The 24,368-nt window shown below is 41.8% G+C and overlaps 1 protein-coding gene across 4 annotated transcripts in view; it reads right to left on the bottom strand.

The window, feature by feature from the left end:
- The window catches only part of runx1t1 (RUNX1 partner transcriptional co-repressor 1), a 54,573-nt gene extending 35,396 nt beyond the window's left edge, over positions 1-19,177 (bottom strand). For 2 of the 4 annotated variants that reach the window (XM_079368599.1, XM_079368601.1), the window contains exon 1: positions 18,584-19,177. In XM_079368599.1, the coding sequence (XP_079224725.1) occupies positions 18,584-18,611 (28 nt within the window). In that variant the 5' untranslated portion in view covers positions 18,612-19,177. The remainder of the gene's footprint in view (positions 1-18,583) is intronic. The other 2 variants (XM_079368598.1, XM_079368600.1) reach the window with 1 other exon arrangement.
- Between the last annotated feature and the right edge of the window lie 5,191 nt (positions 19,178-24,368).

Genomic DNA, 24,368 nt, shown 5'->3' with positions numbered 1-24,368 from the left:
GAATAATTAAACTCATCATAGCAGCTTTGATATTGCAATATTACACATATAGTTTCATTTCAGTGATAGAGATGTATGGGAAGCAAAGTACTGCTAACATCTTCAAAGAATGACATAGGGAAAGATAAGTTATCCTGTTCCTTCAAGAACATTGATCATTTCTGTTTAGTGACCTCAAACCTACAGTGTAGGTCCATTCAGTTAAACTAATGGATCAGATCGATTCTCAGCAGCGGTTCCTGTAGTTAGAAAATGAATCACTGCTCCACTTCCTGTCATTTTGCCTCTTCTCCCTCTCATTTCTCCCCTCCACAGTGCTCTCCACATCTCCCACCACAGCTCAGGGTCTTTTAAAAGCTCTTCCTTTCTCTTTATCCCTCATTCCTCCCTCTAGTGCTCCCTGTCTCTCTCTCTCCCCCCTTCTGCTCAGCCATCATCACAACATCTGATTAACATATGTCTGGGCTTTCACTCCCTGTCAGCTTGCAGGCATCTGCACACATGCACACACACTTTCGCACAAGCTCAGGCATCGTGTTCAGGAAGGTGGAAGACAGTAAAAAAGGGAAGCCAATATTCTCCTGAACCTCATTTCAACTGCATGTACCTCCCTTTGAGAGGGAGAGAGAGAGAGAGAGAGAGAGAGAGAGAGAGAGTGTGTGTGAGTGTGTGTGTGTGTGTGTGTGTGTGTGTCCACAACAGTGGGGATAAGAGACAAAGCATCTAAACATTATTGTGAGCCAACAAGCCTCATGCTCCCTAGAGAGCTGCTTAAAATGCCAGTAATGGAGGAGAGCGAGAAAGGGATAAAGAAATAGAAGACAGAGAAAGAGACAGACGAGGTTGACAATATGTGTGCGCTTGTGTGTGTGTGTGCACAACAGCAATAGCTCCTCTCTTGAGACTCGTGGCCACGGAAATTACTCACATTCACAACCACGCACTCTCTCTTTCAAGCTCATATTTCCTTTTGAAGGCAGACATTAGTTTGTTCAACAAACATGCGATTGGGAGCTTAACTTCATATTCCACCTTCCAGTTGCTGTAATCAGAGATCTGCTATTGGTTGGATTTCAACACTGGTGCCAGGAAGCCCTGTGATGCTAACCAAAACTCAAATCAGCTATCATCCGGCTGGCGAGCGGATTTCACACAACTTCCCCAGAAAATGTCTAGAACTCTTCAGACAGCCACTGACGTCTTTCTGAGTTGCTCTTTAACACAAGCCCCTTGTAGAATTAAGTTTTCACTGTTTTGGGGGAGGGGGTTAACCTTTTACATCCAGTATATGAGTGGTACATGTCAGGACATATTTACAGTATAAACGAAGAGCAGAGAACATAACAAAGAAGTCACATCATAGTATGTTTGCCAGCTGCTCAATATAGACGTTGTCACTCCCCTATCTAGGTTAATTAACCCTGGAATTTTTCTGACTCCTCTGAAATTTGACAAGGGCAATGACAGGAAAGAGACACTCAAGTTGATCCAGCTGTTGTTGTCCAACAATGCAGCTCACACAGAACATTTCAAGATGTGTGAAATGTTTAAAATGCCATAGAATCAGTCCCAATCAGTCCCACTTTCTTATTCACGACAAAACAGAAGACCATGCAATCAAACTTGTGACAAAAAGAGGCATGTTATCTATTTTATTTCACATGGACAATGCATATTAAAACATATTTCTGTAAACATACCAGAGTTAGCCAAAAGGCAAATTCTCATCTGTTGTCCCTGGCCAGATTTTACAAAAGGCACCCTGGAAAATCAAAACAAAATCAAATGTTGCTAAAAGCTACAAATACAAATAAGGCAGTAATTAAGCAGACAGATGACACTGAGTAGGCTATGCCTGAAGCTCACAACAAAGGACAACTAAAACATGCAGTCCACATTCATTTAAAACACAGATTCAACAACAAGCAGATACAAGGTGGCAGCAGCGGGTGGACCTGGTTCAGTGCTGACAGATGTGGTTATTAATTAGCCCGTGTTTCAGATGGGAACTCAATAACAAAGATTATAGACTATAGATAATAGAAGTTATGCTCTCTGATAAATGTTGGTATGTTGTTCCATTCACGAGAGGCTGTAACAGAAAAGGCTGACTGACTAAAAGCACACTTCATTAGACGAATAACGCAGTGGCCTCTTGAGACAGCCCTCGTGAGGTGATTTGTTCTTACAAAGTCTCTGAGTAGGGGAGGGGCCGAACCATGGGTCATTTTATAAACAAGGCATGTATTTTTGTGTTTAGTCATGTTCGCCCAGATCAGGAGGTTGTATTTTCTGAGGATGGTGGAACCGTGGCGAAATATATATATTTTTTTCTGTCTAAAACGTTAAGTGTCTGTATATACAAAGACTGCAGTGGTTTTAATGTGGTGTGAGCTTGTCAAACAGTAGGTCATATGTGAGAAAACTAATGGAATGCATGTACATCTGCTGCTTCAGTAGACATGGAGTGTCTTTTAAATCTGAAGTTGGCAAGGTTGAATTTAATTTGTAGACAGACTGTTTTTTGTTTTTTTTACATGTGCTTTAAAGTTAAGGTTAGAGTCAAGTATGATGCCAAGGTATTTGAATTCATTTACAATCTGTAGTTTTTCTCCCGACACGAGTACAGCTGGATCTTTTTCTTCAGAGTCATAAGTTCTTATGAAAAACATAATCAAACATACATATTCTGCTGCATAAAAATAGCACTGATTGCATGCATTGGTCTGCATATTGTAATGCCTATAATTTCCACTGTTTGTTACAACAGCTTCCCCTACCATTCCAGCACTCGTAATACAAATACATCGTGCACATTTACGGTTTTATTGGATATTTGTTGCGCTGTGTTTTATCTCTCTCTCTCTCTCTCTCTCTCTCCCTCTCTTTGTATTTCTCTCTCTCTCTCTCTCTGCATGTGTGTGTCTTTGAATAAGCATCAAAGGTTCACTTTATTCAAGCATTAAAAAACTTGACAAGAAGCTGCTGAGGCAAACTTGCTACGCTGGATCCCAACACACATGACCCCTCTTCTTCTTCTTCTTCTTCTTCCTCTCTCTTCCTCTCTCCCCCCCCCCCCTGCCTCCTTTTCAGGTTATTAAAAGAGTCAACCTCAACATACGGGTTAATATATGTGCTTAAATTCAAAACAGGCAAATAAAAGGCTGTCTCCACACAGGCGCATTAACAAACTGAATGGTCACACAATGCTGATGAGGAGAAAACGCTTTGCTAAGGGGATTTCAATGGAGCGCAGAGGCTGTTTTGTGCGGGACTGAACCGCTGTGTGTGTCTGTGTGTATGTGTGTGAAGGGAGAGGGGGTAAGTGGCTTTGGTTAGGGAGAATGGGAGTGACTTTTTTTGTGGAAGACTTGATAAATTCAATGGCACTTTGGAGGGCCCACTCAATGATGAGTCAATGAGGTGGACATGAATAGTGGGGGTGATGGAGTGAGACACACACACACACACACACACACACACACACACACACAAAATGCCCTCTTTGAAACACACACCCACTAAAATCCCATGGGACATAGAATCCGACTTCTCTTTAGTAGCACAGAGATGTGCAAGAGTAAAAATAGATGCAAAAGGATATAAATGTAGGTTTTTGTTTGGAGTGCCAAAACATATCTGCCTCTTTCCCTCTGTTTTCCGTTTCTGCTTGTTCTTGCCCACAAACCTCGGCTTGTGTACCATTGGGAAAGAAAAAAAAAGAAAAAAGCTCTACATTAGTAGTGCAGCGTTCCACAATGTAGACCATTAGTGCACCTCCACCAGACACAAAGGTACAGCAGGGTCAAAAGGAATATTCAAACATTCCTTTTATATTCATAACTTCTGGAGGAGAGGGAGGGATGGGGAGACAGAATGAAGAGAAGAGGGATGAGAGAGTCAGTGACAGGCTAGCAGACGGGTACAGACAAGCACGCACACACACACACACACACAAGCACACACACACACACACACACACACACACACACACACACACACACAGAAATGATCGATAAATGAGTAGATATTCTGGCACTCCTATTAAACTGAGAGAGGAGGAAAGGGAACTTCAGGGCACACGTCAACACCCTTCCCCTCGCTTTAAAGGATGGAGCAGAGATGGCCTCAGCTTTAATGCAATCTGATGTAAGGCAGCAGAAACAGAGTCTCGATACTGCATATCAAATATAGTTGTGCCCCAGTCATCAGTCTAAAATGGAAGCTGTGTAAAAGCTTTCTGAGAAGGTGATGGACCATCTTCAGTCAATTGGGTGTGAGGAAAAAATAATGACGGTTTGAAGAACCACGTTTCACTAAAGTAAATGTATAAAAGAAAAAGAAATGGAATGGACTAAGAACAAGAAATAATTAGAGGAGAGAAGGTTGGAGGAAGGGAAAGGTAGAGATGGCTAAAATAAAAGAGCGAAAGAAGGAAAAGAGGAGGCAGGTTGATGTATTTAAGTGCAATAAGCTGCATTCTGTACGTGCTGTGCCTCCTGCTTGCCGCGGAACATATGTGTGTGTGTGTGTGTGTGTGTGTGTGTGTGTGTATAGAGGATGTCTGCATCTGAACAACAACTCCTGAGGAAGGGATAGAGGTTACACACAAGCTCGGCCTTTGTGTATGTGTTGATGGAAGTGAGAAAAAAAACAGGAGCTGCAGAAGGAGAGAAAGCGAAGAGCGCCTGTAGTTGAAACTGTGCAATCAGCGGAGTAAAAAGAGAGAGAGAGAGAGAGAGAGAGAGAGAGAGAGAGACTCCCTATGTGTGCTGCAGGTCCCAAGCCATCTGGACAGCCCCCCCCCTCCCCTCCACCTTCCCCTCCTCTCTCCTCCTCCTCCTCTCCTCTGCCGACTGGTGCGCTATTCATGGTGGACCCATTTCACCTTTCAGTGTGTTACGCCCGCTCGCCACAATACATGCTAATGAGGTAGAACAAATGACTTTTTTTTTTTTTTTTTGCTTTGGATGCCTGCATGTGTGCGGGCCTGTCTGTGCGTGTGTGGGTGGATGGGTTGCTAAATTCTTCCAATCTCAGCTGCTTGCAACCAAACCAGTCACTTAACTGCTGTTCCAGTTGTTAATGGTGATGCAGAAACCTTTGTTGTTTTCCCACCTGAGGGCACAAATAGCTGCAGATTACTTACAGATGAGTTGATTTCTTTGCTCACAGATGCTCAATCTCCAGACTGAAAACCATAAAATCTCCAATATGTCCAATAAAGCTTTTTTTGCATTTGAGTCTTAGGAGCTGTTATTTCAACTTTTACATCCCGCTGTGCCTTAAAAACGTATAGCAAATTCACGATCATAAAGGAAAACCCCATCTCATTTAAGCTTGGGCTGCCTCATCCAGCCCTATAAATCCTCCCTACTTGGCCCACTTCTGATCTGATCTGCTCGGCAGTGATAAATTGGAGAGGTGGCTGCCACTGAAGTCCGAGGGAAAAAAGAAGAGGATAGAGTGCACATTTCCAGTTCTCTGTAACAACGATGACACCAGATGAATGGGGCACTTGATTTGTCGCAACAGTAGACAAGAGACAGCACAACTGACAGCAGCAAGAGAAGCGGCGACAGGGAGGGAAAATACAGAACAAGCTGGAGAGAAAGGCAGGGGGGTGTCAAGGTGTTGAAAGATTGAGGGACAAGATAGGAGATGGTAAGAGGAGAGGAAGAAGACATTTGAGAGGGATGGATAGAAGTAGCTGAGAATAAAAAAGAAAGAAACAGGTGGGAAGAAAAATGTGCAGCAATATGGACAGAATGACACCGTTTGTCAAAATAAACTCCACTATTCTTTTCTCTCTGCATCACTGGGTGGCGCTAACGATGCATCTGCACACCTGCCAACTGTCCCTCTCTCTCTTTTTCTCTCTCTCTCTCTCTCTCTCTCTCTCTCTCTCTGTGTATAGTGAATCACTGTGACAGATCAGAGTGGCATAATTAACCAAGTGCACTATGTAGTGTAGCACTCCATGCAACACACCAATGTGAGCTGGCAAAGGCGGCCATACTTTGTTGATGTGTTCTGTGTGTTCCTACAAAGTAGAGGACACGCTGTCTAGACATGTAGAGAAAAAAATACTGTACTACAGTACATTGCCTTTTTCCATCAGGCTGTCAGCTCAAAGACAAAAAAGATAAAGGGTGAGGATACTTAACTTGAATTTGTTGTTCAGGGTGTGGGAAAAGAAAGGTGCTTTTACATGTTTTGTCATCTACTGCTGCTTGGCTGCTGATACAGTTAGTAAGTCTACGTGCTATAAATTGAAGTAGGCGTTCTGCACAAGCTCCAAAGTCATCGCGCCGGGGTTTGACCTGGAAGAATAATTTTGGCTATACTGTAGCAAATTATACTAAAAGAAAACTGCTATCCAAATGTGTCAGTGTTAAATTAAGACAGCCATTTTTAGGCTTTTAGACTACACTGAAGTGGCTTGAATTTTTAAAAAGTGACATATAAAGCATTCAGGCACTGGTATTATTCATTATTTGGAAGCATGTAAAAACAGATTTTTCCTCCAACAACTGTAGAGAAAATTCTGTTTTTAAAGCTATTTTGCAACCGAAGCTTCCATTAAAGAACAAATTATCTTCTTCACAGTCTTGGTTCTCCCAAGCAACTCACGTGGGTGAAACAGTTTCCACAGAAAAATCTCTTAAATCAGTTTTCAAACGTGAGGATGCACTAATGGAAATGGTGCCACAGTTCCTCTTTAGCACAGCAACAGGAACCAGACCATTCCTGGCTCCCCTCCCGGCCCCCGGGGCCAAGGACCCAGCCCATCTCGCCACACAATGGGTCGGCAGAATGAGAGGAACCGCCGGCCATCCAGAGATAGCCCTGCTGGTCAGGAACCAGAAGGGGAACCAGAAGGAGATCTGTGGGGAGAGGGAGGAGGGGTGGGAGCTTGGGAGAGGAGAAGGGTGGGGATGGTTGGCTGGTCGGGGTCAGGATGTGTGTGAGGGGGACAGTGTTTGTGTAGGTTCCCATACAAAAACACTCTTTATAACATGAAAGAAAACACACATTATACTCAGCCACTAGTTGTTTTTTTTGTAAAGTCGGGATGATTTTGCTTCTTTTCTGGTAATCAACAGCAATTGTGGGCTAGGAGGCGGATGCAGAAGATGTTGAAGGAGAAACAGGGGTAGGAAGAGGAGCTGGGAATGTGGTTACGAGGCCAACATCCCTGAGCTTGACCTCGCTGTCCTGGCTCCTGCCCCGGGTAAATGAACAGTCATATCTGGCTTCTTCACACACTCCCTGGTGCATCGAGCAGGGAATCAAAGCCAAAGTAACTCTGGTAACTGAGCTACACCCTGAGACAAACATTTTGAAGTAGAGGAAGAGAATTTTACGAGAGTGAGAAAGAGGTCTAAATGTGGCCCTGGACTTGCTACCTGCTACCTGACTCCATATGCTGGGTCTTCCGTGAGGCACACACACAAAAACACGGTTCCCACTGTTTCTATGACAACAAGTAGAACAGATATGCTCTCACAGCTGTCAGAGAACAGATGAGCACATGCAAAAACACACACAGATACATAGATTGAAAAGATAGATGATGACCATTTTTTAGCAAGAGAAAAATTACTCAATGAAAAATTACAGAAAAGGAGAAGTAAGAAAAGGGATTGATAAACAAAGACTGCAGATCTTCGACACCGAGTTCTAGACAGCAGTTGGGCTAAGTGAGTACATTTTGTAAAAAAAAAACAACCCAACAACACAGGTGACTATTGCATTAAGATCAACTTAAATCAATCTGAATTTAAGTTTTTTTCCCACATGAAACTTTTGCGTTTTTCACTGACCGTGTGCCTGGCTGGTAAAATAAAACACTGTGTCCTTTCCTCTTCCACGAGCACAGGTGCACCGCTACTGCTGCTTTCAGACATCATAGAGACCAACAGTACGACCTTTATTAAATCAAAACCACTCAGACATATTAGAATTGATGTTCGGAAATCGACAGATGTCAGAGCGTGGTTCTGACTGTGTGTGTGCGTATTTGTGGTACGAAAACAAAGGAAACCATTTTTTATACCATAAAGAGCTTTCAAATAATATCACATCTGTTGCTGTGATTTATGAACTATATTACAATTGTGTTCTGTATTACAGTGAGGGGAAATGTAAAAAATAACACATTTACTTCTTCCAATGAACTTCTGATTTAATTAGCAGGGGATGAATAAATGAAAACACTCACAGATCTTAAACAGGAAAAAGCAATGAATCTAAAATTGTTCCCCATGTTCATGCATACGCTTTTTTTGCATTGACTCACTGATAAAAATGTCTTGAAGCATCTCTATCCATCTTCATAAAATAAAGCGTCTTTGCACTGGAAATCCTCTTGAAAAGCAAGCATTCCTTAGCTGCTGGCTGTATTACATTATTACAAGCTTTCCTCCACATACCATGAACACAGCATTTTCTCAACCTCTTAATCTCCTAGTTGCACTGTAATTTTACATCGTAGTAGAGCCGCTATATATAAAGTGTAGACTGTGGCTTGCATGTAGCTGTGGTTAAGACTTGCGATCTCCCTGACATGGACTAGTTAAATATAGGTTGACTTGATTTCATGATATTTCTCCTCAAACTGCAGAAACACGTCCAGGAAAGCTGCAGTTTAGCATTAGCGGCTGTCTGACAGAGAGACGGAGAAACACATTAGAGGGTCTGAAAGCTGATGCTTGTATCCGAGCTCAGCAATATGGAAACTCATAAATGTTGTTTAACATCTCATTCAGGGTATTTCTTTCCCACTCTTTCCCTTTTCTGTCACTATAGCTTCATCTACCTCCGTGTTGCTCAGTGCTTTGGCTTTTGGCGTTGCTCTCCGGTGCTTATGAGTCGCTCACAAATGTGTCCCACTGGCTTTTCTTTCGGTTTCCCACTTTCTCCATTTTTGGGGTCATATTCTCTCATACTGGCAGAAAAGCAGGCTTACATCAGAACCACAACAACAAAGAACCTCACTGATTCATGACTAATTACTGGGCTTTTGTTCAAACACTAAACAATCCCATTTTTTGGATGAAACCTGTTCGTCTGTACCCTTAATCCAAATATCCAAACATCAAATGCAGTATGGACCCAGACTAACTTTACTCCTTCTTGAAAAGCTTATACAGTTTTTTTGATTGCCCAGTCATCATGCAACATTGGACATCTTGTTTTCAAAGGAAGTCATTAGTCTTGAACACAAAATTCACCTTGCTACACCTCTCTCCCTCACCATCTCTACATTCAGCTCCACATTCACTTCCCTAATCACAAACTAATCCCCTACAATCAATAATCAAAGTAAGATTACACTAACAATTTATACAAGCGCTCACACACACATTTAACCCAGAGAGAAAACACAGGTCTGCAAAAAGCAAAAGCTGGAAAAAGCACAATTTAACCTGGAAAACTTGATTTTTGGGACATCCATTCTTCAACAAGCAGACTGAACATTTCCTTTATTAGTTAAACTACATTCATTAATGAGGTATTTGGAAATGTCAGGCCCAAATGGACCAAAGTGCAATAATAGAGAGATGTGTGGTTGTTAATTATAAATAATTGAGTATCTTAAGCCATAGGAATAATCCTTTTTAATGGTAAACAAACATGGGATCAGAATGAACACACAAAGTGTGTGTCCTCCACCCTCCATTAGCTGGTGTCTTGCTCTTGTTATTGTTCCACCAGGCAAAAGCCCGGGGCAGTGCACGGCTAATACATGAATGTGTTTGTCAGAGAGGGGCATCTGTCGTGTGTGGGTACATGTGTTTGTGTGATCGTGTTTTGTAGCCTTGGGCAAATAGGCAACAGAAAAGACTTCTTTTATTCAAATAGAAAGTGTGTGTGTGTGTGTGTGTGTGTGTGTGTGTGTGTGTGTGTGTGTGTGTGTGTGTGTGTGTGTGTGTATGCGTGCGTGCGCGCGCGTGTGTGCGTGCGTGTGTGTGTTTTGTACCACCAAAGAGCAGATTCAGATTTATCTGTGAACGTTTGTGTTCAGTTATGTTTTACTTAACCTCGTTCTAACATTTACCCTTCCCGAGGTCAGCATTCATATTTATCTATTTGGGGTTTATGTTTCAGAGAACCTTTCACTTTGATGAATTAGTAAAATTGCTGCATTCTCAAATGCTGCATTTCAGCGTCACTTTTCATTTCAAAATCCTCTGTAAGAACGAGCTGTGTGTCAGCTATAACAGTGATTAGATGGAACATAAGTGGCTTTAACAATGAACAGAGCATGCTTATGTGAAGTGGCTAAATGACAAAAAGCAGGACAAAGTTCTGCGATAAAAAACATTGTGTACATTTTGTTTGTCCATACAGGAAGCAGATGAGATCCTTTGTATTTGTGACTTGTAAACTGTGTGAATCTATCTTTAATGTAACATGTTTGAAAAAAAAAAAAAAACACGGTTAACTCCTCATCCAACAAAAAGCAGCAACATTAAACACCTTACAAGTCACACTGAAGGCTCTGCTCTGCACGCCTTCATTTCAGATTGACAACGCAGCCATATGTTTTTTTTGTATGGTGTATAATTCAGCTCTGTGTGTGAGATGACTTAATGTGTAAACATAAAGTTGCAGCTGTGCCACAATACATGATCCCTGCACAACTGGGGATAATTATGGGGGACAATTTAATACAGACAAAGAGGAAACAAAAAATTATGATCTCAGTTTAGTGGTACGGCTAAAGTGTGCAGCAAAATGTTTTAGTGTGTTTTTTTCCCCCCCCAAGTAAACATTTGTCCTTCCTACGTGGGGATTGATGTGATGTGAACTGTCTCTGATTCTATCGACCTCAGCAGCACTTTTACCCTCTTCACTTGTAAATGGGTAGCAGAGGTGCAGACAGAGACCCAAGGGTCCTAGAGAGATGCTTAAGAAGACGGGGCTTTCCTCTCAATGAAACAACCTCCACCTAACAACTGGGCAGTAATTTGTCCTCTCGCAGGAGACTCGTAAAAACCAGAACCCGAAATTCTTTGCAGTTATGGAAAAAGGCGGAGAGAACAAAAAAAAGGCAAAATACTTTATCTTCCCCTCTAACTGAAAGTTATTACATTTTCTGAATGGTATGACTGTCTAATGGTTAGCATATGTGGGTATGTGTGCTTAGAGAGAGAGAGCGCAGTAGTTGAGGCTAGGTTAATAGCACAAACAGAGGGGGGACTGGGAACCCTTGGCTTATAAAGGATACTTGTTTCCCTGCCGCACTGAAAACCAGATGTTGATAAAGAGACATAGAGGGAGAAGAGAAGACAGATGGGCAAGAAATTACCGCCGCTCGGGCCAAACATCTTTAAACATCTGCAAAACAATTTCAGACCTTACAAGGGAAGATGGATTTATACTCTCCTGGATTTTGTTTTTTATTGCTCCGTGAGAGCCCTTTTCCCTCCTCTGCTCTGTTACTCCTCTCTCTGTTAGAGAACTAAGGAGTTTCGCCGCAATCTGGAGTTCTTTAAATCCTGTAAACTGTCTCGATTATTCCACAAAAGGCTTTGTCTTGTAAAGAAAACGAACGCATATAAGTAGCAATACGTGAAAGTCCAAAATATCAATTTGAAACACTGTAAACGTCAAGTTGCATCGCGGTACAGACCCCAGTGTGAACGTACGCATCACGCTCATCTGGGACAAAAACAAAAAACATAATTGAGATCATATTACTAAAAGAGGAGTTTAGTTACCATGGAGACACATCATCTACAGTGCTATGAAACGCGCAGCTGAGGATGACATGTCCATATGCTGAGAGTACAACAGAGGGGGAACAGATGTTTTGATGAAAGGGCTGTCAATCGCAAATCCATAAGAGCAGCTGGGGTTGTGAATGTATAGAAGACGACACTACAAAGACAGACAGACATATAAATATGACGTGATTGTGATAGATATATGATGCACACTTAATATATACAGTGTTCTCTGATCTTTTAACAGTATGCTGTCTCATCTGACACATTTGTTTGGTATCTTAAACACATCTGAGGAGTGGCAGCTCTTCAGATCTCTATCTATTCATCGATCACAACAGCCTAACCCCCCTCCCCCGCCCCCAGTTTATTTTTCACCTCACCACTATCCTCCACAAGAAAACCAACACTTTATGTCTTCCAAGAAGAAACCCACCGAGCATGATTATTCCAAGCATTATCTTCTATTCTTTGAAGGTGGAAATGCCATCAAATGTAATTTCTGTCGAGATAAAATGGACTGTAATTTTGTTCCCGGTGTAGACTGAATCGACAGTGAGCATACACACGAACTTGCCAGGGTGGCTGTCGACAATTCATTCCATTGAAGAAGGATGAGGATGTGGGGGGAAGGAAGAGGGGTATCGGGGACAGGATGCAGTAGAAGTTAAACAAAATGAGGCTTTTACTCTGCCCCATTTTAGTGAAAAAAAAAAAAAAAAAAAAAGGACCAGCCCCCTCCGTTTCTATTCGTCACTGTCTCCCCTGCTTCTCTCCTTCTTTCTCTGTGCACCAATTTTCAAAATGGCCCTTCCCCCAAATAATTGACACTCTGTGTTTATCATTTCAGGCACCTGCTGTCAGTCTGACAACAAGGCAATCGGACAGTGCAAGCGACCGTCGTCCCATTGTCCCGTCTCCCTGTTTGTCTGTGACACTAACTGACAACAGCTGGAAACCCTCTCGTCCTACAATGCCCATCATTCAAGTCATCAAATTCAGCCACAGAAGAAAAGGGCCTCATTATTTATCTGTGGTGGCGTGATTTAAAGCAGCAAAGAGGAAACAATGATTCCGTCTGCTGATGGAAGATAAAAGGCTCTTAGCAAGTAAGTGCTAAAACAATAGTGCACAGTGTCTGCTCTGCAATTTTTCTTTCTTGGTTTTTCTCTGAAAATTAAAGACATACATATCTTAAGCAGATGTCTGTGTACAGCTTTGCATGTTCTGACACATGGATGTACACAACATGTGAACAAATGAATCCAAAACTAGCGCAAACATTTCCGAACACACACCCTGCATCCCCATCACCGCTTCTCCTCCTCCTCCTCTTCTTCTTCTTCTGTGCCTGTAATTGACTGAACACGTCAATACTCGAAGGGAAAAACACAGAGGGCCCACTGTCTGCATCTATTGATCCGCGCCTCTCTCTTCTTCTGCTCTCTCCCTGTCTGCTGATCTTAATTACTCTTCTTTTACCAGGCGAGCAGGGGCTCCACTCCTGCCGCTGCCCTTTTCATAAAGTGTATCGTCCAAAATCCATACATCAAAATTAATGAGAGAACTGAGCTGTAAATCAAATATGGGGGGGGTGGGGGGGGGTTCCAGGCTGATAAGCTATGATGGTGATCGTAAATTATGTGTGTTAAAAAAAAGTAACAGAAGGGTTGAAAGAGAATTATTTTCACATGTTCATGCAGGTCATTGTTAACAATGTGGCATTTTTATGGAGGAAGCAACCTCAGTCGAAGTGATTAAAAGCACTAAAGCGTGACAGGGCTGAGGTGAGCTCTCTCCCCACCCTCGCTCTCTCTCTTTCACACCCATTTCCTCTTTCTTTGTCTCTTTCTTTGTCAATTTGTCTGATTTTCTGCCCGCCTGTTTGTTTGCTTTAAGAGCTGTCTGTCTGTGCCCACCCCTTCACCTTGTTCTTTCACACACACACACACACACACACACGCACACACACACACACACACACACACACACACACAAGGACCAACCTTTTACGGTTGTGTTTTATGGACTGGTAGAAAAGCAAGGCGGTCTATTCTCAAACAATCGTCCTCTCGTGAACTAGGGGAAGAAAAAAAGGCTCCTAATCGCACAGTTTCACAGCTCATACTCGCCATCAATCAAACCTGTCCGTGTGCTCGGCATCTGTGTAAGGCCCGTATGTGTGTGCGCAACATCCCAAACCTCTTCTGCATCCCCAAAACAAAACCTATAAGGAAATCTCTGCATGTAATGCTTTATACGTCGCCATAAAAGATATATGTGAACACATTAAATACAAACAAACCCCACACACACACACTTGCTCTACCTCCCCTGAGTTCCTTTCCCTTTCACTGTCTAATTTTAAATGTAAATTGGGTGACAGGTGAATATCGAGGAGGTGCGCGATAACAGGTAACATCTTCACTCCGCCACATTATCACTGCGCCACATCACTAAGAAGTGACTATTCAATATTGTTACCTTTTGCAGAGTGCAAGGAGAAACACACTCCTCTGTGTGTGTGTGCTTTTGTATTCATTAGACACACTGTATAGACACCTGCAAGTGCACACAATCACGCACAATCACACACACACGGCCACAGAATCACATCCAGCTGCTTATCTTTCGGAATAAGAAAAGGGGCTTGTCAGGATGGCACATTGTCAGTGTGTGTGTGTGTGTGTGCGTGTGTGTGTGTGTGTGTGTGAGACAGAGAGAGAGAGGGGAAGGCAATGTGCATTAGGGCGATTACAATATCAGCCGACTCCAGATGGAGGCAGGAAAATAAACAGTGGGAGAGAGAAAGCGAGGGGAAAGACATCATGAGAGGCAGCCTAAGAGAGAGATTCTCGATGTGTGTGTTTTTGTGTTTGTGTGGTAGTGTGCGGCAGCCTGCTTGTGTGCGATACAGTTGGAGAAAGTGAAGTTAATTAGCAACCCAATCCCTGTCTATAGACAGAGAACTGAGAGAGCTGTGTGTGTGCGTGTCTATCAGTGTGTTTAGTCCCTCAAATATGATGTAGATACAGTTATTCATCCACCTAAACAACTGAAAAACTACATTTCCCAGCTGTCTGTCTTTAACAACACTGCTAATACAGCTGTCTCTCTGTTATTGCTTGTGCAGCAGATAAACAAGCAGAAAGAGGAAGAAAAGTTGGCTGTAGTTTCATTAAGTAACAGATCTGTTATAAAGATGATTTCCCATTTGTTTCCTAAACGTCTCAAATTTACAAATCCTATGAAGAATTAACTGCATCCATGAAACTTGATAAATTGTCTGACAGTGCCCTCAGTGGCCTCAAAGTCTCATGTTATCTGAAGTAAAAACATGAACAGGGCCAATAAAATCGGTTTGTATAGTGCTCACTGTTGACTTTGACATTAAATAAGTCCCCGTAAAGGCTACAATAAAACAAAGACCTCGAGCAGTGAGTGTGCTCACACACACACACACACACAGACACCCATATACATGAAACTCCTTTTATACCTCTTCTGCTCTTTCATGGGTGATGAAATTCAATAAGCAGTGAAGAGAACTGCCCTCTCGCTGATAACCATCAATAGGCCCATCGATCGACAAGGGCGTGTGCAAGTGTGTGGGTGCACACACACACACACACACACACACACACACACACACATGCGTGCGTGCGCCCTGATTCCATCTATTATTCACTCTTGGAGTTGGTAAGAGACAGCTCTGAATGATCAGAACACATCTATCCATCTTGAAGGAGTGCATAGATCAGTGGTTTTCATAGCCAATTTGACTGTTGACATCTCCCCTTTTAATGCATGTGTTAGGGTGGCTCCACCTTTGAGGCAGTCTTTACAAAACTAGTGCAGTTTTCACGAGGGCAACACTGACTCTCACTTGCCAAACAAACTATGTCGATCAGCCAACTTTGTTCCTCAAGCCATCTCAGATAAACTAAGCCAAAGTCACTGAAACAAAACATGACAGGTACATTTTCAGGGCTCGTCACGTTTTAGTGCTGCATCCTCCAGCCTTTATGTTTCAGCTGTGAGAATACTCGATTCTATGAGTGAGCAGAGCCCTACAGCTGATACAGAAATAAACACGGGGGCTCCTTGATGTCGCCAAAGTATTAACTCTGTTGAGTCATTATCACTTATCCAGTGTACAGCAATCCTGGACTGCATCCAAATCTCTGTGCGTAATTCTTAAAAGCAGAGCTTTGTAATTACATCACATTGTGAAGCCTAAAAATGACTAAAGCAGGAAATATCACAGAGTATTTGCTCTCTAGAATAAATAGTAATTCATTGTTTGAGGCTATGATCTAAAGGCAGTATTTGGATGTCAAATAAAATGCTCGAAAGCTATTATCAGTGATAAGCATCAAAAAGCACTCAACAGAAAACAAAAATAATCAGTTAAGTGTGTGTGTGTGTGTGTGTGTGTGTGTGTGTGTCTCTGTGTGTGTGTGTGTGTGTGTGTGTCATCTGCACGCAACGGTGTGTCACTATGCAGATGACCGCAAGCTCGAATTCACAGTCACCTTTTTTTTTATCTGCCAACCAGGGAAATATCCGTCTTTGTGTGTGTTTCTGCACCTGAGTGTGTGTGTGTGTGTGTGTGTGTGTGTGTGTGTGTGTGATGGCGAGAATAAAATGGTTGCCATCATTTTTGCAAGGCCAGATCTGTGTCTGTGAGCAGCGGTCTGATGCATTTGACCCTACAGCCTGAGAGCTGGGGGAGGGAGAGAGAGAGGAAGAACAGGTGTGAGGCAGGCTGGTGGCTGGGCAGATGGCCCCTGGAAGTTCAAGCTGATGCTGCAACGCCTGGACCAGAGAGAGTAAGCAGCTAACGTTCATATCATTCTGTTTATACAGCATACACGGACATACACATGAGCATGTGCAACCACACACAAGCACACTTACACAAACAGTGATAAACTGCAAACAGCACTTATCATCTCTCTCTCTATCTCTGCCTCTCTCTCCCCCCACCATCAACAGCTCTGTTTACTTTTCATTTACTCCTTCTACCCCTATGACTCTTCTGTCTCTCTCTTTATCTCTGTAAACACACACACTCCAGGTAATAGTCTTTAAGTCAAGTCACTACTTAAATACAAGTCCTAGTGGTTAAAGGATGACGGTGACACAACTTGTGACTGCAAAGGTAATAAGTCCAAACTACATTTCTATTGCAGTAAACAATTAAGATAATTAAATCATATCAACAAAATAAAATAAAATACAGTGACTCGTTTTCATGAAGTCAATATATGTTTAACAACACTACAACCAATGCAAATGCCTGTAAACAATTTCCAATATTTTGACTTAAATCTGAGGGCTACTGTTTAAAGAGTAGTTAACAATCACTCTCTTAATGGCTAAAGCTTTCATGGGACTTTTCAGCGTGGGTACAAGATGCCCTAAAGCCCTGCAGGTTCCCAGCAGATACTTTCTTCCCTCTCTAATCTGAGCCGTGAGAAACAGTATGGCACGGACAGCATGTTTTCCCCCAGCAGCTCCCTACCCGCACGTCTGTCTGCTCGGTTCCTTTGTCGGGGTTAAAAAAAAAATCCTACTGGAGCAAAGTATAGGCCGAACCCTTTAATTTCAACCTTACGCCACCCCATTTCAGAGAGAAAAAAAAAAAAAAGATTCCGTTTTCTATTTGATTTTTCTTTCAGTTATGTGACGATGACAAAGTCGCAGCGGGTGGAGATGGAAACTTCACATGGATTTGAGAAGATGCTTTTGACAGTTGTGACCGAGGATGTTTTCAAATGCAAACTCTAAAATGCAAGGCAAGGCAATAAAAGCAAGTGTGCCTCCAAAAAGAGAGGAGAGGGAGAAGAAGACCAGAGGGATGGCAAAAGCTGCCCACCAAAATTGGAAAAAAAATAACAGGCACAAAATCTTATTACGGAAGAAATAAGGATAATTTTCTTTTACAAATACCAGTGAAATGTGTCATTAAAGTTTCTCATGTTCTGGAAACAAAAGTAATTCACCTGGTATTATTTCAATAGCTGATGAAGAACCCGCGTGTTCTTAGCCATCAGTGGCACTTCACACACGACGTAGTGTGGAGATAGGCTGGCTATAAAACTGATTTAAAAAGTGTTCATGCATTCTGGGGATTATCAGCTGATGAGAGAGGGAGTCAAACTGTTCGAAAGGGAGTTACAAACCCTTCACAGAACATTTCTCCATGCAGTTTGAAGGCGATGCAGTGTTTTTTTATGAATTGAGACATCTATGTTGGTGTCAACATTTCAACAAACCGAAGCAAAATTCATGGAAAACTTGAATTAATGAATTGATAGCAGTTCCTTCTGCTTTTGTAAATGCCAGGTTTGGTTGAATTAATTTGACTTGTTGATTCATTTGTTCAACTATTTCTTTTGCATTGATTTGAAACTGATCTTCATGCATTTATTTTAAAGGCAAAAAAAGAAGAGAAAAAACAAAAATCACTTTTTATTGCGACGTCTAAATCTTCCGTTTAGGTGAAACCATAACGCGCAGTATTGCGCACAACACATACTTGACTGCTGCAACAGTTTTGTCAGCGCTGTAGATCATATGGACCTTAATATACTATCAAATAAATTTAAAGTGAAAACGCATAAACACGAGAGGTCTTTTTTTTTCTAAATGTCTCTACAGACGTCGCTCTGGAGAACCAAATATGTTGCTTATTGTATGTTCACAAGTGAAACAAAGCATGAGTCATACATTGTATATTGGTTTGTTGGCTATTTGATTTTTTTTATTGTTGTGCACTGAACAGTTGGCAAATGCGTGATATGGTTAAGCATAGTGTGTATGGAAAGAGAGAAGCCACTTACACTGAAAAGATGCAGAAATTCCCACCATGCGGCACGTTGATGTGAGAGGGCTAAATAATTTCCAGTCCTTTTGACTCGGCGCGAGGTCCCCTTGACGATCCGCTGGTATCGGGGAGACTAACGCAGCAGAGTCCAGACAGCTTAGAGGGGCTACTTCCAGAGGTTTGAAAATGTGATTCAAACTCCAACAAAAGAAGGAGAGGGGCGGCTCGCAGTTGTAGTAGTGTAGTGATCAGTCACTAGAGAGAGTCAGGGAGAGCCAGGATTCTTGCAAAGGCGCAGAGCCGGGAAGGAGGAGAGATGATGGAGAGGGAGGATGCAGAAGAGCGCAGAGCACTCGTCTGATTCTTTCCCCGTCTTTACGCACTTCCGTCCAAAAGATCCTTAAATCCTTGAGTCAGACTACACTAAAGATATCTCTTTTCAAATTCTAGAAAAAAACATCCACACACCTTTGGCCATTGGGCTCCTTTTTTCTGCTTCTCCGTTGGCGTGGGTATGAGGAGTAGCAGTGGTCTGCCTCCAGTCGGCGGTGCGCAGCAGAGCCAGGTGGCGGTGGGCGGGACTGAAGTGCTGCTGAAGAGGAGGAGGAGAAGGAGGAGGCGACTGGGCAGCAGGCAGCATCTGTGTGTCCTAAAACAGGTTGGAAAAAAAAGCAGGGTCAGGTCAAGTCGAAGTGTTGTCTACTGTGCCAGTGGCTGCCGAAGCCTTTTCACGTCAATAGCTCAGGGAGAATAAGCCCAAGGACCCAAGAGAGTATGCCATCACATAGTAAGGATTGAGTTACATTTGGTCAGCTAGACTATTTTTACATGTTGACTTGGGAAATGTTGACTTTACATCTCCAGCTAAAATACTTAACTTTCTCTTAAATGTTCTCTCTCTCTCTCTCTCTCTCTCTCTCTCTCTCTGTATATATATATATATATATATATATATATATATATATATATATATATATATATAGCCTTGTACCTCCTGGGGTTTCCTAAATAAACCATGGGCCACGTTTTGAGAACCAATTGTATCGACAGCAGAGAAGTGTTGTGGACAAGATCCAGTCAGCTGGGTGTTAAAAAAGCTGTTTGGCTGTTGTTAGTGCACATAGTGTGTATGTGGGTGTGGGGGTTGATTGTGTGGATGTATCTACAGAAAAGTAGGACTTGTCTGCACAAAAACACAAACACACAGACACACAAAAAAGCACACTGTATCTGTTTCTTTCACTCAGCTGAAAAAGGCAAAGGCCTGCAGTAACCCAAGGCAAACACTTTCCCCCCGACCATCTGGAAGTCATCTCGCCTGCAGAGCCAGTGAGCAGAAGCTCCATTTGCAACTTGCTGATAACAACCGGTCCACTTGAACTGCATGGGTGAACATGTCATGCACCACAGCCTGTCCAGAACATCTCATAAACTAAAATATAACTTTCTTCTATTCTAGCGCATCCCAATATACATGTATACAATAATGATAAGATACGCCAGAATACGGTGTGACGCGTGAAAATATGTACAATATGATGCAAAACGATATGATCTGATTGGATAGGATAATCAATCACTTTATTAACCCGCTGGGGAATTCACACACATTTGTACACATTTAGCTTTGTAATGGTGAAAAGTGTGTAATTCACACAAAGGTTGTTTCATACAATATTATCCCTCGGGATCAATAAAGTATCTATCTATCTATCTATCTATCTATCTATCTATCTATCTATCTATCTATCTATCTATCTATCTATCTATCTATCTATCTATCTATCTATCTATCTATCTATCTATCTATCTATCTATCTATCTATCTATCTTTTGGAAATATAAATAAAATAAGTGTAAATCATAGAGGGAACCTATTAGAAAAATCTTGATTTCAAATGTCTAAACTGAGTAAACATGAATGATTAAAAAGGAATAGAGCTAAGTAATTGACACTTCTAAATTAAGACCCACCATCTACTATCCAACAAAGCATCCATATAGATGGATAACATGCAGGAAACTATTAAATCATACACATCCAACCACTGCTTTTTGCAGAGACAATTTGGCTATCACAAGTTTTCATTTTTTCCTCACCTTTAAAGAAAAACTTTTTGACCCGTGTCTTAAAAAGAATAATCTTTCTGTTGTGAATATTGGTGAACATTTTGCTGTTGTTTGATGTCTGATTTTCATGATAATGAATACTAACTGCAAATTTCTTAACTGAAACTGAAACTATTTGTTTCAACCAAGAAATTAATAAATACAGCAGCTCCTTTTCCCAACTCATCGGGCACTAAAAACTAGAATACTGTCTTGTGCTTCTTTCTGTCTTACTGTACGGTACTTGTAACACACAAGGAGGATTGGTAGCACACCATCAGCATGGAGCTCATTGTTCCCTCAATGCAATCTCCGTGGGGAAAAGATGATGCCATTAATGGCAATTGTTTGCAACGGTGCCATTGTGCATTTCTCTTTTTTTACTCTATCCTCCTGTCTCCCTCTCATCTCATCCTGTCTCCCGATGTGTGGAAGGGGTTGGCAATGTGTTCTGAAAGACATATATGGATAGATAAAGTCTGAGGCATTCTCACAAGCACATAGCAAGGACTCTGTGCTCTACTTCCATTTTCCAGTCAAGGTCCTTTTGTCATTTTCTGACAAAAGCAGCAAGACCTCTCGTCCTATGTAGGATGGGTGAATAGACACAGCAAGGAACCGGTGATGAATTGCAATAGATGGAGGAAATATTGATTTGAAGAAAGAGAAAGGAAATTAACATATATAATATGAAATGATAAAAGATGAGAAGTTAGAGGGGACTACTCTTCTGAATCACACTTGTTAAATGTAACCTAATGTGGTCAGAGATAAACAGCGAGGCTGCCGTCACTCCTCGCCCATTTGTTCCCTAAGTCCTACTTCTCTCATGACAATCACAGCAAAACATCTTGACGGCCGGAGGCACAAGTATAGGCGTTGAGGAAACCAGCAAGGGAAAAGAGAATAGGGCAATAACCGTGTGTGTGTGTGTGTGTGTGTGTGTGTGTGTGTGTGTGTGTGTGTGTGTGAGTGTGTCCTGTGATAAAGGTGCGTGAGAGCAGGAAACACACAGTGCCTGTTTTTGCTGCAGGGGTTCCTGGAAGTCAACCGCCCAGTGTGATAGGCGGCATACACACACACACACACACACACACACACATGTACAGACACACACAGAAACACACAGGATACCTCGCCTCTGAAAAGGAAAAACATGCTGCGTCTGATACATGTGTACACAGACAAGCAGACTTCCTGCATTTTCCCACCTACTGGGCGGCCACCTGTGACAGTCTCTCTCTCTCTCTCACACACACACACACACACACACACACACACACACATTACACTGAAAGGTACAAAGCCAGAATGAGATGAGTATAAGTCGAGTGTTGACTGTAAACAAGTATCATTCAAACCCTTGTAATTATCTAGTATTACGTCAACATTGCCTGAGGCCATCCGTCAACCATCAACATCAGACAAAGACAACGGGATATGAGAAGAGAGAATACTAAAGTTAAATATGTTGTGTTACTTTGTGCAGTGTTTTTTTTTTCTCCCGCCTTTACTGAGCTCCTCCTATTCTATCTGCTCATATCTGTTTTCCAAACATTTCCAAATACATGACCTCCTGACTGCCACCTGTACACCTTTCCTCACTCTCCCAGTCTATGTACCAGCTTGCTCCCATTTATTTTTGCATTTCAGAAAAGGCATTCTACTTCTTGTTACGTCTGCCTACCTGATCACTGCCTGCATAATCCCCTGCTTGCTTTGAGAAAGTACCTTGATTCCTAACAAGATCATCATTGCCCTCTCACAGGAGTAAATGTAACTTCAAACTCTACCTGTCTCATCTGAGTCACCTGGACGATGTTGCTTTTGGGTCATAAGTTTGTAGATAGAATGCTCCTGTTTAGTTTAACATTATGAGCAGTGGTACAAAACAAACAAATGTTATCAACTTATCAATATTCGTTTAAAACCAATTGCAGCAATTCACAATATATATTTACACCAATACACTTCACAAAAAAGCAGGTAAAAGATCCTACCCATTGAAACTTTAAAGCAGCCGCGAAACCCAAATCCATAAAACTGGCAAGACCATGTCAATTAAGAGTTAATACAAGTTGAGACAAATCTTTTGAAAATAAATTTCAATCCAAAAATCAATGTTGTCCTTAAAACTTCTATTATTCCTGATACACATTTTTAATCAGGCAAATTATCGGTGTTATTATTTGTTGAAAAAGGTCACTTGGTTGCTTTGTGTTGCTAACACCCAGCAGCAGTATCTGTCTTGTGCTAGGTATTGACAGGCGGCTGTTGACCGTCAACTAGGGTTGCCTAATTGTGGAACAGGCTGTAGTTGGTTGGTCTCTGGTAGATGATATGAAATGTCGACGGAAGGAGTTCAGGTCTTTAATGATGATTAACTCAGAAGTCTGTGATTCAGAAACGCACTAAGAGACTAAATTCGATCTCAGCTAACTGCATGGGTACTCCAGCCTTTGATGTGGATAGCATATAGCACTCTTTGATGACCAGCTGAAATTACTTTTCAGATTTTTGTTTGGTTATTTTTTCCACAAGATCTTAATAAATAATCCTCATGTCCAGTTCCCTGTGATACATGTTAGGAACAGAAACACACCACCGAAATACAGCACAACAATCAGTGTGTATTGTGCAAATGATGTGTTTTGAACAGTGGAGATTCCGATCCAAGAGAAAAAAGCATGGTGAGGAACTCATTAGGGTTATATTGAATACTTGATGAATCTGCAACAGAACAAAATAATTAAATCAATCAAAGTCTCATTGATGTAGACCGGCAGTGCCAGTTTTGTGAAAAAGAAAAAAAAAACATGGCTGAATGCCCTCGCAAGGTTAATTGGTTACAATAAACCGACTGACAGACTCAGACTTTTTGTGTCATTCGGTTCAGCATTTCATTTATTTGGAGATATTATTTTGGTTAACTTTGGAATATTTTTTGCCACATTCCTTGGCTTTTTTTTAGTGCAATTAAAACCCACATTTGCTCTGACATGAATCCAAAACTTCTTTTTCCCGTCTTAAAATATTCAGATATATGGAATGCATTATTCCCCAACTCCCAGAGACAGTAAATCCTTAGCTCTTCTTTGATAGACATAGAAAAGCATTGTGAGATGGAGGAATATAGAGACAGAGCCGCATGATGGGATAGCATCTGCAGTGCAGCATCTACGCAGGTAAAATGTCTGGAGAGGGATCGTGCTCACACACTGGGGTATTAAGGAATTCAACCCACCGTCTGGCTCGTAGCAAAGGAGAAGAACTAAGTGGGCAAAACTGACAACCTTGCCTTTCTTCCAGCAGAATGTAAATGAGACGCTTTAACTTTTGAAGAAGACTGAATAAATATCCTGACAGCATGCGAACATGTGAGACAATACACTTAAAATATGACTGTGGATAATGATGTCTAATTATGTCATTCTAAATATGATGAAAGAGATTTCACAGTTTTTTGGCTCAAGCTAGCAAAGACAAAGACCGAGACGTCCCTTCTGCATACATTTCAAATGATAGACGCGTCAGTCATTGTATCCGTGTTGAGGCCTTGAGGGTTTCCCACAATGCTTTGAGGTGTTCTATGTGCATTTAATATGAACAGGTCAAAAAGACATCTCCACACTCTGCTATCTTTTGAATTGACAGACAGGACGTGCAAAAAGGGTTGTTGCTTTCCTCGTCAG

This window comes from Symphodus melops (assembly GCF_947650265.1).
Source record: "Symphodus melops genome assembly, chromosome: 18".
Classification (NCBI taxonomy): Eukaryota; Metazoa; Chordata; class Actinopteri; order Labriformes; family Labridae; genus Symphodus; species Symphodus melops.
The sequence above is the reverse complement of the archived record's forward strand: the minus strand, read 5'-3'. Positions and strand labels throughout refer to the sequence as shown.